The sequence below is a fragment of the Dermacentor albipictus genome, chromosome 6, assembly GCF_038994185.2.
Source record: "Dermacentor albipictus isolate Rhodes 1998 colony chromosome 6, USDA_Dalb.pri_finalv2, whole genome shotgun sequence".
NCBI lineage: Eukaryota > Metazoa > Arthropoda > Arachnida > Ixodida > Ixodidae > Dermacentor > Dermacentor albipictus.
The window spans coordinates 105,376,655-105,392,299 of NC_091826.1; the positions used below are offsets into that span (position 1 = coordinate 105,376,655).

The 15,645-nt window shown below is 44.7% G+C and overlaps 1 protein-coding gene and 1 long non-coding RNA gene across 2 annotated transcripts in view; both read right to left on the reverse strand.

Moving 5' to 3' along the window:
- Nucleotides 1-1,419, reverse strand: part of LOC135905052 (uncharacterized) — a 36,908-nt gene extending 35,489 nt beyond the window's left edge. The window contains exon 1 of the long non-coding RNA XR_010565307.1: nt 1,263-1,419. This is a non-coding gene — a long non-coding RNA (uncharacterized lncRNA). The remainder of the gene's footprint in view (nt 1-1,262) is intronic.
- A 1,373-nt stretch (nt 1,420-2,792) lies between these two features.
- The window catches only part of LOC135905000 (endothelin-converting enzyme-like 1), a 53,782-nt gene continuing 40,929 nt past the window's right edge, over nt 2,793-15,645 (reverse strand). Inside the window, exons 10-12 of the mRNA XM_065435999.1 lie at nt 7,917-8,459; nt 3,914-4,105; nt 2,793-3,021 (exon numbers count right to left, since the gene is read on the reverse strand). Of these exons, the coding sequence (XP_065292071.1) occupies nt 2,950-3,021; nt 3,914-4,105; nt 7,917-8,459 (807 nt within the window). The 3' untranslated portion in view covers nt 2,793-2,949. The remainder of the gene's footprint in view (nt 3,022-3,913; nt 4,106-7,916; nt 8,460-15,645) is intronic.

A 15,645-nucleotide genomic window follows, 5' to 3' on the forward strand; every position in this document is an offset into this window, starting at 1 on the left:
TCTTTGCTGATATCAATGTTAAAGTCGCCAACAATAGTGATGGTACCATAGCTCTTACTGCTTATGGTGGAATGGATAGATTCCAACGATTGATAAAAAACGGGCAGACTAGAGTTTGGTGGCCGGTATATTGCACCAACAACAGAACGTGAATCTAAAAGAACAAAAAGAGAGATTCAACCGTACTGTTACTAATCACAGTATCGGTGATTATCCTAAAGGGTACCGTCTGCTTGATTAGTAGAGCCACTCCACCACCGCACGATACAGCATTCCTGGGATTGCTTACAAGACTGTATCCCGGAATGGAGATGTGCTCACCTTCTTTTAACCCAGTTTCCGTTAAGCCAATTACATCAAAGGTAAAATTATGCTGTGCCAAAAAGGAACACAATGTATCTTTGTTTCTTCAAAAACTTCGAATGTTACAGTGAAGTATCGATATACCCTGGGTTTTGTGGAATTCCCGTTCAACATCACGGATAGAGAATGCCGTGATTGGTGTGGCAAACAAGACTTAGCTCTAGAGGCTCTAAACTACCTTTTTCAGGTCGTCTTCAGAAATGATGTGCAATACACGAGAATTCTCGGTTTTCCGCATTAGAATTTTGGCCTGCGATTCCCATACATACTTCCAATTTTTGTCAGTGTTATTGTGAATGGCATGATCGAAGTTAATTCAGAGTATCTTTATGCAGCAAATAAAGATTCTTGCCTCTGCAACCGAGGGTTTCTCGTTTTCTTTTTGAAGTATCCACCGAAGCTGCAATAAGCATGATGCGGATAACGCAGAAAGGAGGTAACAGAAAGCGTCACCATAAAAGTTTTGTTTAAGGTTCATTCAAATAGTTCGTTATGTTGCATGCATGTGTCCCATTATCCACGTTTTGTCCTCTTTGCACACTCGAAAAGCGCGAACAGAAAAGTGCAAAACTTGCCCAGCATTCTACTTGCACTTTCCCACGGTTAAGAGAGAGCGACTATCTAAATAAGCAGCTGCATACATTGACTCTCTCTAGTTATTATTGCTATTATAAAACACTGCATCTTCATTTCCTGGACCTCACGCGCTCGCAGCGACCACGACCGTGTCAGCGACCAAGAATTACAACTCGTGCTGAAGCGTACCTGGCGTCAACACAGCAAATGCTACGAACGCGACATAAGTAACATACCAACAAGTCCACTCATCACGCTTTTTAGTAGCACAGTCAAGCGCACCGATTGAGACAGCACAGCTAATGATGTAAAAGTTTACTCACATTTCGCTTTCTGCAGGCTGGGGCGCTCCACCGACGCTCGGTAGCTCGATAGTGCTCATCCTAGGGCCGCTAGGGCGTCGCCATTTGCCAGAGCGAGGTTGCGGTGCCGTACGAGCGGTGACGAAAGTGTCGTAGCTTCCAACGGGCGTTAATTTCAGCAATGGGCGTCGCGTACAGTATTTTTGTGATTTACGAAATCTTGTTTAACAATACATACGCCACAGTACACTTAGCTTTTAGCTGACCTTTTCCAAAGCAGCGGAAGTCACGTGACCTGTTTTGGCCTATAGTGCCACGCCCCGTTGTACATGCTAGCGGATGAAAATACGCGACCCGGACACGCTGCCCTGGTGCTTGTTCTCTACAGCTTGCATAGCACGTCATTTCCGGTGACTGGGAACGGCGGTGCTCATTTCGCTTTCAGCATAAAAAACTTTTTTTCGAGCATGTTGTGAAGCCGCCCAGTGGCATTTCAATCGTAAAGTTTACCATGGAGGCTACTGTATGTGTAAATTATCAGTATCGGGGCTTTTTGCGCGGTTCAGAATTTTGTTGTACTTGGCCATGAACAGATCAGTGTGCTTTAGCGGTTCCTGCGAGGCCATTTTTGTACTTGCATCTAGGAATTTGTTTTTGCTACGCAGAACAAAGCCGGAAATATCTGCTCATCATGCAATGTTTACATGAGTCATTTGATGGGGTACCGCCACATAATCTGTGCGTAGATATCCATAAATATATTCGACAAGACAGCAGCCACGCTCAGGACAGTCTCGCTGGGCCCTCCAAAGCAAGCTTCACTTTAATAAAATTATCCGAAGGCATGAGGTATTTCGTGTCTGTACTCTGTAGTCCTTGTCCGTTTTTTGCGCTACCGTGTTTTTGGAAGTGTAGGCACAATCCTGCAATAAGTTGTTTAACCTTCCCTGGGGCTCCTTGAGTATCACTTGCTCGTACGCTTGACACGCCCTCTTTTCGAGGACGTGAAGACACACTCCGGCTCCGTTTCAACTTCAACGAAACGCGTTAAAAAGTTTAGAGACACGCCTTCTGAAACGGAACTTTCGCTTAGATGCAAAAAATGCCATTTCTATCAGTGTTTTGATGCAGATAAGAATGACGCAACCTGCATAGCTTTTATACTACTTACTTCAGAGCGGCCAAAATCTTGAGCAAAGCGACGATGCAAACCATGAAATGATTAACGCACGTTTATATGCGATGCGCACTTCATAAACGCCCAAACCCGAGCCATCGAACGTGACATGGTCACGATGGCGCATTTCCATGGGTACATCAGCTCAAATAGCGAATGCCGGCTGTAACGTATTAGGGAATTACTTCAGGTAATAAAACTGCATATGAATTTCGCCTCAGATTACCTTTGAAGTGCTTTACGACGAAAAGTTCGCGCGTATTATACATAAGTCACGCAACATCCCAACCATGCATTCACAGGTTTGAAGAAGCCAGAGTTGAGTGGATGGAAAGTTTATCAGCATCTACGAGACAATGAATTGAATGCGCATATCTATTCGATTCAATTTTATGCAGCGTGCTCGAAAAATAAAAGCGCAAGAAAAACGTGCCGTCCCCGCGTGCCCAGCTGCGAGAGAGTTGCTCCATGAGGCAATCCACGTGAGGTCGATCTGGCGTTCCCCTTCTGGCTGCCAGCATCTTTCCGGTTTTACCAGACTTCGCATCTGCTACGTGGATTCATCACGTCGTCTTCCTTGCAGTGAAAAACGGCTGCAAAAGCCTGCGGAAGGGAGGAGACCAAAAATCCACACATACATTCATCAATTTATTTTTATTGATTTATTTATTTACCCTCAAGGCCTTTCGGCAATGTTTCGGGTTATACAACAAATTAGAAGAAAATAAATTACGAGCTTATACACAATATTTGCGAATTACAGTATGTTAGCTGAAAATATGATAAATACAGTAATAGAACATGACACATAAAATAAACATTAAACAAGACAAAAGGAATACACCAACAGTAGTTCGTACAAATGTTTGCTATAATAAAGTGTTAGCCAATGCTTTTCGAAAATTATCATTGGTAATAAAGGAAACAATGACAGAAGGAAGTTCATTCCAATCTTTTGACGTACGTGGCAAAAATGAGTGTAAAAAATATGTTGTGTTACATGCACTGGTTCTAACTGAACCACTGCTGATAATCAATACGGCGAGATAAGTAATATGGCCACGACATGAATTTTGGATGAAGAGTAGGGTGGTGATACAGCTTATGAAAAAATGAAAGCCGGGAAATTCTTAGACATGTTGCTAGTGGTTGAAGACCCGGATTCGATTTCATTGAAGATACACTCGCACTGTGGTTTAGTTCCAAAGAATAAAACGAGTGGCATTGTCTTTGATTAGTTCAAAGGATTGTATGAGGTTTTCATGAAAGAGGTCCCATATATCTGCGGCGTATTCTGATTTTACACGTAACACGGTTTTATAACGTAATAACTTTAAAGGAGAGGGAGCACGAGAAAAGTCACGGCGTAAGTATCCCAGCAAGCGGTTGGCTTGGTTAATTATATATCCGAAGTGATGACAGGAACGACTCCTGCTTTTTGGACAACTTGAGAGGCGGAACACTGGATCCGCCTCCATCAGCGACTGTCCCTTACCCTGGAGTTCATGAGGGCCACGTTAAACCGCGCGGCCACCGACAGCGTCCGCTCTGCGCCGCTCGAAGTTTGGGCGTCCACTGGTCGCGCTCCGTGTTCACAGTGCGCCACCGCGTAGTTGATGAAAAACAATTCCATGGAGTTCTTGCCAAGCAGCTCAGGAATGTTCGGACCATCGCGCAGCTCAGGGTGCTGGAGGGAAAGAGGAATGACGCTATCTCGTTAACCTGCAAACATTATTCCCGATCCTGCCACTCCAAAGACTTAGCGAACTGCAAGGCCGGCTTGAGAGAAAGTGAATACGGTGATCGCGACAACAGCAAGGTTTTCAAATATTGCGCGGCGTGCGAATGCGCGCAGCCCACACTAAAACTTGCGGACCACTGTATAGGCGGAATAGAATAATATCACCGCAGATCCACAACACTGCTTACCATCGAAGCTTTTCCCCTGTACTATATAGCGTGTGCGAAGGTTTGTCACTGCCATCCCACGGCACGGCCATTTACTGTCCAAAAATTCATCGTTTTTGCAGATGCTGTGATCTGTAGGCTGCGAGGCTGTACAGTTTAACAACCGAACGCTTAAGTGCACTTCTGGAGTGCCAAATAACATTCCAATATTCGCCATTACTAGGCTGTGTGCAAAGATGTGCCACGGCCATCCACCGGCACAGTCACTTCTGACCAAAAAATTCTGCGTTTTCGCAGATCCTCTAGCCTCTAGATTGTGGTGCTGTCTGCCCTATTTAACGCCAGAACATTCACGTATACTTCTGCAGGGCCCTTTAACATTCTAATATTCACCGCTACTATAGTGTGTGCGAAGGTTCGTCACTACCATGCACTGGCACAGTCACTTACTGTCCGAAAATTGAACGCTTTCTCAGATCCTGTAGTCTGTAGATTGTGCTGCTCTCTGCGCAATTTAACCCCAAAACGTCTATGTACAGTCCTGCAGTACCAAATAACATTCCAATATTCGCCGGTGCTATTGTGTGCGCGAGGATTCGTCACTTCCACCCATCGGCATGGTGAGTTACTGTCCAAAAATTCTACGTTTTCTCAGATACTGTGACCTGTATAGGCTGTGTCTGTATGCCTGCGCAATTTGACGTTCAAATTGTTTAATTATACTCCTGCAATCTCAAATGAGATTACAATCTAGGAAAGCAAGCATAAAGCACATTATTTGACACTGTGTTGTTTTGTACTACGGATAGGAACACCTCTCGCATAACGTTCGCCCCAGCTACCCTTAGCCAAGCTGTTCAACGAAAAAAAGATCCAAGGAACATTGTGTAAGGTGCAGTTATTAAAGCTACCGTTTTCAGTTGTCGTAGGTGGGAAAACCGAAAACTTATGTTCCAAATCTTATCTCGTACCATGTCTTTTATGTCCTCTCTTTTTTCCCCTGAACAGCTTGGCTAACGTTAGCTTGTACTCTTCACCCCTGTCGTGTGGAAGTGAAATTGTCGCTCGTCCACGCGTTCTTTTTCTTATATCTCATATCTTACGTCTCATATACCTAACTTTTTCTTATCTTCTTCAGAGGAAAATATTCAAAATACTGCTAAAAGGACTTGTATGCGAACCTATAAGATTCCGTATTGCTGTTAAACCATTAGTCACCCCAGAATTGCAGACTCGTCAAATAAACCTTAAACCACCAGCGAGCGTGTCAATATATTTTTATATTCGCTCTGACACGGCAGGCGAAACTGTCTTCTCTTTTGTGGCAGTCTGTAAAATAGCCGGTACAGCAGAGATGGCCACTTCAATTCCTGCATTTGAATTATTGCAGCCGCATGGAGTGGTCTCAAGGGTTCACCTTCGTCGGGAACTCCATACGCTCTGCATCATTTCCATAGCCAAATATGGCGCTTTCTTACTGGACGACCACGCATCACAATCGGGATTTTTCGCGTTCAAGCATCGCGTTCGGGTTTGCGAGCTTGGATTCGCCATGTCCTTAAGTCGCGACAATTGGTTAGTGGACGTCAAGTGCTCCCATAAGTATTTGGCATATGATCACATTAAAATTAAACCCAATTATGCTTTTCAATGTTAACCGCAACGGCCTTCAAGAACGTGCTCAAATGCACTCTCTGAAAAGGCGCTACGGCTGTAGTTTCCACCAAGAAAATTTGGTACTACCACCACCTCCATACACGGCTCTATTATTTGTGTGGTTTATGCAGTGTTCCTTATCGCGTAAGTCACCGAGCCAGAGGGAACCGTCACTTCTACAAAACTCACACTGAATAAAGACAGGTAGACGCGCGCAAAAAAGAAGAGCGAGGTGACCCATAGGCAGACACAGGTGCACAGACATGCGACACAAAGGCAAGCAAGAAGACACGGAGAAGAACAGTTGCAGGGACGCACGGACAGAAATACAGACAGACGCACGGATGGTCGGTCATACATATAGCTGCGACCAGTTTTTTCTAAGATCACCAACAGTTATCACTTGCCATAAGTAGACATTTCCGGGCCTTGATATAATCATACACGGACTTTCCTTTCGACTATTATTATAACTACGTTTTATATTATTCCACCTGGCGGGCGTTTCAACTGCATTGCATTTTGATCTCTTTCCTTGCCTAGTATGTTCAGTGCATGTGGGAACTACACTGCAGTGATTTTGGCTCAACATTTTTCATCGCTAACATGCACCACCGATCAGTTTCGCCCGAGTTGTCAGTCGTCTGCCAGCAATAGTCTGTCTTCAGGAACAGTACCCTCGCTTCAGAAATATTGTGTAGAAAACATCGCCGATGATTGTCAGTTTAAGCAATGTAGGTTAGTAAGACGCTATTGACGGTGTGCTTTTTTTTTACAGCAGTAAGCTTTCATCTGTGGTACTCTCACTAGGATGTCGCTGAAGAATGCAATAATCCAACGTGCTGAACGCTGCGCACCTTGTTTGGTAGAGTAGGTTTGGTGACTCAGTGAATAGAACATGAAACTTGAATGCGAAATTTTTGTGCCCAGCTTGTACACAACGCAAGCAAAAATCAGTCATAAGAAATATTAGGCTCGCGGGAAAGTGATTTATCATGATATAAGAACTGCCAAGTCGCTCTACTGCTAGGCGCAGGCTGAGCAAAAATAATAAAGCTACAAAGCACGGTTATATAACTTGAACTAAAGTGCACCTCAACTGGTGACCGCTTGAAATCTTATGTAGTCGGCTATTACGTGCGGACCGGTTGCCGTTAATGCAAGTGGTGGCAATGTCCAGCAACGGCTGGGCAGAGGGCCAGCGCCTCGGTCGTGGCCACGGTAGCTTGGAGCGTTTCCTCTCTAGGTCAAACCCGTCGGATGGTCCTCCTTTATTGGCTGTCATTGCGAACGGTCACTTTAGCTTCGCTACACTTACATTGTGGCGCAAGTTGCAATTGTGGTGCATTGTACGTGCCGCAAGTTACGATGAGCGTACCGCAGCAATAATTCTCCAAATTTGATGGTTACAAGCAAAAGTGCAAGCGTGTGATGAACATAGTGAGGACATGCCGGTCACCATACATGATTCACGTGCCTTATACAAAGTGGTCCTGCCCTTTCACACAGGTCCACTCTCATCACATATCTTAACGAAAGATTCTGCATGCTTCAAATACCAGAGCTTTAAGTCTAAATGCGATTGTCTAAAATACCAGAGTTTTTTAAGTAAGATGTGGTTAATACCAGGCTTATTTAAAATATCGTAGGTTGTTTCGCGGAAACTTAGAGACAATTACTAAATCTTCCCGAATACCATGTTGAGCAATATATTATCTCTAATTCATACTCAAGCTTCGTGCGATGATTGTGCACTTACGAAGCACTCTTGCAGGATTCGCAGGTGTTTTTCGACCCGTTACCTTTATGCTGTGCAGTCGGCTTCCATCCAGTTACGCAACTGCGCCATGCTGGGTTTCGACCAGAAGAGCTTTCGTCATTTCAAAGAATTCTTGCGAACGTGGTTGGTATATTTTCCAGCAAAAGTGAATCACCTTGGCGAGGTAGGCCCTGTAGAGCTCGAAGAGAGGCTCCACAGCCGCCGCGTCGAAGAACAGCTCGTCGGGCAAGCGCGGCCCTGCCTGGCGGTAACCGGTCAGGTTGGCGTACAGCTCGGCCAGGCAACGGGTCGCGTTCTCTCTGTGGCCAGGCATGGAGCGAGCGTCCTCCGCAGAGTCCTGCGGGCCACTGGCCGCGTCCAGCCCCCACCGCTGGCTGCTGGCTACGACGCTCAGTAGTGCTCGGACCACATCCGAGCCGACCACGGGCACGAGCAGCGGGTCGAGGCCCACCAGCATCGCCGACAGGAAGGACACCAGGCTCGGCGAGACGAGCAGCACGTTGCGCGCCTCGAAGTAGTCGACGCGTGGCTTGACACGCAGCGCGGGCCACCGCGTCTCCAGGTTCTCCTCAGGTCGGTGCGGGTTGTTCCAGTAGAGGTCGCTGGTCTCCTTCTGCTGGGCGATGTACTCTTGCAGAAAGGTGGGCTTGTCCGGCGATCTGGACGACGGGGTGGTAGGGCTTCCCGAACTGTCGCTCTGCGATGCGGAGAAATTACCTTTTCAGTAAGCACCAGGGACAAATGGCCGATGGGTGTCTTTGAAACTGGCGAAATAATTCCGCCTCTGTTTTCTCCTAGCGGCCAAACGTTACACAGAAACTATTGCTTAAGAGTAGCGCTAGAGAAAGGGTTGCGGCTCCTTTGCAAAAACACGAGTCGATCCAGGCAAATAACCATGACGGCAAAAAAGATGTTCCATTTGTGGTGGTAACATGACGCGCATAAAACAAATAGATACGAGAATAGGTAGATAAATGTTATGTATAGTCAAAATAACGAAGATTACACATGCAATAAAATTTCTATGTGGTATTCGGCGGAAAAAGTTATTCGCATCCAACTACATATTGAATTATAGTAATTATTCTACAAAAAATATTACTTATCTTTTAAATCCTGTTAGCAATTGCAGTCTTTTCCCTGGAATGGCTAGTTTAAAGCCTACAATGGTGACTCCAATTGCGTTACTACAAATAAAATATTTGTCTAGGTGGACAAATATTCAGATTAACCAAATTCTTAGTTGCAAACATTACATCACATGCTTGTCATTGAATCTTCCTGATCGTCGTTTTACGTGTTTCCTACGTTTCAATCAGGCGTCATAAATTCAATTACCTGACATCAAATAAGTCGTTCCATTCACGTGGTTACGTACGCGCCACCCTGAAAGTCTGCTTTCCATCAAGCCCCTAGCCTACGTAGAAGTTTGGCGTTATACTACGTGCCTTCTCACATACCTATTTTTTACGAGCTTGTTCTGATTTCCATTTTGCTAAACAGCCATTCTACCTCATGGTGACTTGAGTTGCCTGGGTTAAACACAACTTTTCGTCCAGCGAGGAAAAGCGTGATCGTTGCTGTGTGACGTCATTCGGAGGGTTTCATAGCGAGCCGCACTTCCCGGTGCCGCACGCGTAATCAGCTGAATGGAACAAATACTCTCACGTTAGTTCTTTCGCTCTAGATGGCCATATTGAATTTTAGAAAGACAGCCGCAGTTTTACGATTATTTTTTTATACTTTCCAATACCAACATGTAACCTAAATTTTATAGCTACAAAGCTAAATACTCTTACAACGCTAAATACTCTTATCAACGGGTGTATCAAATATGATACACAAAGAAAAACATGTAGCATAACAGAAGCAAAAGACAGAAAACGAAATATTTACATAGAAGATATCTGCTATCTTCGAAATACACAACTCTAGCACTGTAAATGAATTCTGAGCATTTTTTTAAATATTTATCTTCTAAGCTTGTCACGCAAACTACAGAAGAGTTCACAAACAGAGCCTGTATTCACACACACACACACAGAAAGAAATGTCATGCGATGCAATTGTTTCTAAGAGCAAATTCGAGCCACTCCTCATACCGGACATATTACAAAGCCCAATTATATAACTTCCATGGAGGAGCTGGCCGGCAAGTAAGAAAGGACACTTGCAAACAAAGAACGCTTTGCGAATTTGGCCCTACAGATTATTCTCAGAATTTCTACGCTCCAAATTAGCACGCGATAAATACTGGGCATTTTGTCTAGTCTTTAGCAGACTGTTATGCATTCATATATTACCATATTCTGGTTGAAATTTCAGGCAATAACATATTTGTTGATGTCAGTGGCGCAAATCTTAAGAAAGCAAACACGAAACGGACAAAAAGAGATACACTCCTCTCCACATCCTAACCTTTTCGCCATTAACATCGACTGTTACGCAACAACTAGCCCTTGCTCCTTGCTCCTTGCTAATCAATAATTGCCTTCTCATGTATGATACAACATGCAGCTATACAGTTTCTTTTTTTCGTGGAGATGTTTGTTTGCTGCGAAAACATAAATTTAATGGGAGAACTTAATGTTTCTCCGGGCTTGGAGGTTTCTTAGCACCATTATTGGTGCTGCATAGAGGGCACAAAGTGGAAATACCAGCACTGCTTACAATAAGAAAGCACGTGTGGTACATTGTTCCAAAAGCTAACACCAGCAGGAGTCACAAATGACTACCAGAGGATTATAAAGGAGGTTTGGAGGTTTTTTTATGGACTATCATCATGCTGCTGCAATTTATGATATGGTTACGGGGAGAAAATATAAGTATTTACGATATATACAGTTACAAGGTTGTAGCTCAGTAGCCAGCGCAACGCCATCTCCCGATCCTCGAGGCACGTCAACCTCCTCATCACCTCCCAACGCCCTTTTGTCTAAACCGGCACAAATTCGTACGTAAATATATATATATTTGCACACATGATGAAATTATATTATGAACACATTATGGAATTCCTGGAATCAAAACACATTCTCTCTAATGTACAGCATGGATTCAGACACGGCTTTAGCACCATAACACAACTTGTTGGGTTCACGCATGACATAGCTTCTAACTTGGATAAGGGATTTCAAATTGACGCTGTATTCATATATTTTTCCAAAGCTTTAGATACCGTACTTGACTCAAAACTACTGTCCAAACTAAATGCCATGCTTAACAACCCTCAATTAGTGTACTGGACAAAGAGTTTTTTGTCTCACCGCTCTCAATTCGTAAGCTTTAACTCGATCAATTCCTCGGTGGTGGCTATGTCATCAGGCGTCCCTCAAGGATCGGTCCTCGGTCCTCTACTTTTCTTATTATATATAAATGACTTACCACGCGAGATATATCATCTAAAATCGGAATGTATGCAGACGACTGCGTATTGTATGACATCATTTCATCTCCCTCTGAGCATGTTCGCCTTACTGAATCATTCGTCAGATTTTCCAAATGATTTGAAACATGGCAAATGAACATTAACGTCCGTAAGACTGTCGTTATGTCCTTCTCTAATAAAGCTAGCGCGTTCTTTTTCAGCTACGAAGTTATTGATAATTTAATTCAACGCGTTTCTGAATATAAATATCTCGGTCTCACGTTCACCACTAACCTGTCCTGGTCAAAGCACATTGGTTCCATTACGACTAAAGCTCTACAAAAACTTGGTTACTTACGTCGTACTCTGTCTAATTCTCCGCGTAACAATAAATTACTGTTATATAAAACTGTTGTTTGCCCTATACTTGAGTATCGTAGTATCCTTTGGAATCCCTACAAGCAGTACGAAATGGACAGAGTTGAGGCCATCCAAAGGAAAGCCATTAGATTTGTCTACCGACGTTGTGACCACCAGTTCTCAGCATCGTCAGTCATGTACTCACTCAACCTAACATCTCTCGCCGAACAGCGACACGTTATTTCTTTAAACTTTTTCATGGCATTATTCATTCATCTTGTCGCCTCTGCAGTAATGAATATATCACCTTTGCAAAAATCTCTTCTAGTAGGAGACCCCCATCACGCGCTTAACATTACACCATTTTTTGCACGCACTAATACCTTTAAGTATAGCTTTTTCCATAAAACAATTGAAACATGGAATTCGCTACCAGGAACCAACCGTTCTCTCCCTTTAAATGAAATCTTGTCTGTGCGCCCTCAACATTGCGCTTAACCTTTCTTTCTTTGTTGCCTATTGTATTTATTTGTTGTACTATAGTGAATTATCCACTCCTGCTACAGCCCCAAGAGGGGCTGCAGTATATGTAATATATATATATATATATATATATATATATATATATATATATATATATATATATATATATATATTGCGTATTGATATTGCGTATATATATATATACGAGGGCCGTTTTTTTTTCAACCTCCGATAGGCTATAAATAAAAGACAAGTTCATCTAAAACAATAATTTTATGACCAAAAGATTAGTACAGTTACGCTTACTTTTCGACATAATCACCGAAGAGATTGAGGCATTTGTCATATCTGTGGACAAGATTTGCAATACCCTCTTCAAAAAAAGTTGCCGCCAATGAATTAAAGTAGCCCTTGACGTTGGTTTGAAGGTCACCATTGGTTTGAAAGCGCTTCCCACCAAGCCACGTCTTCAGTCGAGGAAAAAGGTGAAAGTCACAGGGTGCTAAGTCTGGACTGTATGGCGGATGATCAAAAATGTCCCATCCAAAATGTTCGAGAAGCCGTTGAGTTGCTCCAGCAGTGTGTGGACGGGCATTGTCATGGATCAGAACAACTCCAGCGGTCAGCTTTCCTCTTCGTTTGTTCTGAATGGCTCTACGCAAACGTCGTAATGTTTCACAATAAACAGCTGCAGTGATTGTGGTTCCGGGCTCCATAAACTCCACAAGCAACACACCTTGTTGATCCCAAAACACAGTAGCCATGGTCTTTCTGTTGTTGAAGGTTTTTTTGAATTTCTTTGGTTTGTTTGGTGAATTTGAATGCATCCATTGTTGTGACTGTCGTTTTGTTTCCGGTGTGTCGTATTGAATCCAGGTTTCATCCCCAGTAACGATTGATTTCAAAAGGTTGTCTCCTTCATCCTGATAACGCTCAAGGAACTCCAAAGCTGACGCCATTCGTCGAGTTTTGTGGCCGTCCGTCAACATTTTCGGGACCCAACGTGCACAAAGTTTTTTGTAGCGTAATCGTTCAGTAACAATAGAGTACAAAACAGACCTTGAAACTACTGGGAATTCCGTAGATAAAGCAGTAATGGTGAATCTGCGGTTTTCTTTAACCACTCTGTCAACTCGTTGAACCAGGTCATCTGAAACGACAGATTTTCGTCCTTGGCCCCCTTCATCATGCACATCATTACGTCCATCTTTAATATTTCGACACCATTCACGCACAACACCATCACTCATGAAGTTTTCCCCATACACTCGACTCATTCTCCGATGGATTTCTGCAGCACCATGGCCTTCAGCCTGTAGAAAACGAATAACACTTCGCAATTCACACTTGGCGGGAGCAACAATTATGGCAGCCATGTTTACGTGGCTGTAGCACAATGCCCACTGACGCCTGAATGTCAACAATGGCGGACTGTGTAGTGCGAGAGCTGCGCAGTCGCCTACAGCGCATGTCCGCCTTCTGCTGCTCGCGTATGGCCTGCACGGAGCGATCGGAGGTTGAAAAAAAAACAGCCCTCGTATATATATATATATATATATATATATATATATATATATATATATATATATATATATATATATTGACACGTGTACTTATCTTTATCGGGCGACCACGCTTAGCCGCCTAACAACTGTTATCGCACAGCGCGGGACGCGCTTGCATGTATCCGAACTTTCTGGAAAGTTATCGATGCTTCTATCCGCTGTCTGTTGTCGCCGAACCTTGTGTTATCTGATTTCATCGCTTGACGCGAATGGTGTAGAACTTTGTAGAAGGCATGCGGGTCCCACCGTTTAGTCTGGAACATTCGATGACTGCTGTATAAAAGCCGACGCGCTTGACCCGCTGATCAGATTTTCGACGATCGCCGACTGTGTTCGCCGCTATCGTTGTGCTTTAAGTGTAGCCTGTTTTGTGGGCACAGGTTCGCCCAATAAAAGCTAGTTTTGTCTTTCACAGTACTGCTACTGTGTTCTTTCTTCACCGTCACTACCACGTGACATCTGGTGGAGGTGCTAGTGCGTTCATGTACCGAACGCCCCCGCAAAGCCGCGATCCAAGCCCGAAGCCCGAGGACAACACCGACACCACCGACAAGGCCAGCAGGGTTACTACAACCGATCGAACCTCCTCGTCGACCATTCGAGCAGATTGGGATGGATTTGTTGGGGCCGTTTCCGACGTCAACATCCGGGAATAAGTGGATCGTCGTGGCGACGGACTATCTCACCCGCTTCGCTGAAACAAAAGCTCTACCGAAAGGCAGCGCAGCCGAGGTGGCGAAATTTTTCGTCGAGAACATCCTGCTGCGACATGGCGCCCCAAAAGTCCTCATCACCGACAGAGGAACGGCTTTTACAGCAGAGCTCACCCAAGCCATTCTGCAATATAGCCAGACAAGCCACAGGAGGACCACTGCCTACCATCCGCAAACGAATGGTCTCACGGAGCGCCTGAATAAGACCCTCGCCGACATGCTAGCGATGTACGTCGACGTCGAACACAAGACGTGGGACGCCGTCCTGCCGTACGTAACCTTTGCGTACAACACGGCGGTGCAGGAAACAACACAGATCACGCCGTTTAAGCTGGTTTACGGCAGGAACCCGACGACCACGCTTGACGCCATGCTGCCGCACGTAACTGACGAAGAGAATGTTGACGTCGCTAGCTATCTCCAGCGCGCCGAAGAAGCCCGACAACTCGCCCGCCTACGGATCAAAAACCAGCAGCGTACGGACAGCCGACACTACAACCTCCGACGACGCTTCATCGAGTACCAGCCCGGCGACCGTGTTTGGGTATGGACCCCGATACGCCGACGAGGACTGAGTGAGAAACTATTGCGCCGCTATTTCGGACCTTACAAGGTCATTCGACGTATTGGCGCACTGGACTATGAGGTCGTGCCAGACGGCATCTCGCATTCACAGCGGCGCCGCGCACGACCTGAAGTGGTCCACGTGGTGCGTCTTAAACCGTTTTACGGACGCTAACGAACTTCCCTTATTTTGTTGTTTTCATTGCTACGAGCGCTTATTTGTTACTTTCGTTTGTTTGCAGCATCGGGTCGATGCTTTTTAAGAGGGGGGTAATGACACGTGTACTTATCTTTATCGGGCGACCACGCTTAGCCGCCTAACAACTGTTATCGCACAGCGCGGGACGCGCTTGCATGTATCCGAACTTTCTGGAAAGTTATCGATGCTTCTATCCGCTGTCTGTTGTCGCCGAACCTTGTGTTATCTGATTTCATCGCTTGACGCGAATGGTGTAGAACTTTGTAGAAGGCATGCGGGTCCCACCGTTTAGTCTGGAACATTCGATGACTGCTGTATAAAAGCCGACGCGCTTGACCCGCTGATCAGATTTTCGACGATCGCCGACTGTGTTCGCCGCTATCGTTGTGCTTTAAGTGTAGCCTGTTTTGTGGGCACAGGTTCGCCCAATAAAAGCTAGTTTTGTCTTTCACAGTACTGCTACTGTGTTCTTTCTTCACCGTCACTACCACGTGACAATATATATATATACGTGATGTTGCTCTAGCTCACCGGATATTGCCTAAACGAAGGCTCATCTATCCTTTACACAACAAAATCAATATTACATAAGAGGTCAACGTAGTAGAATTATTTCATAAATTAGTTCGGTT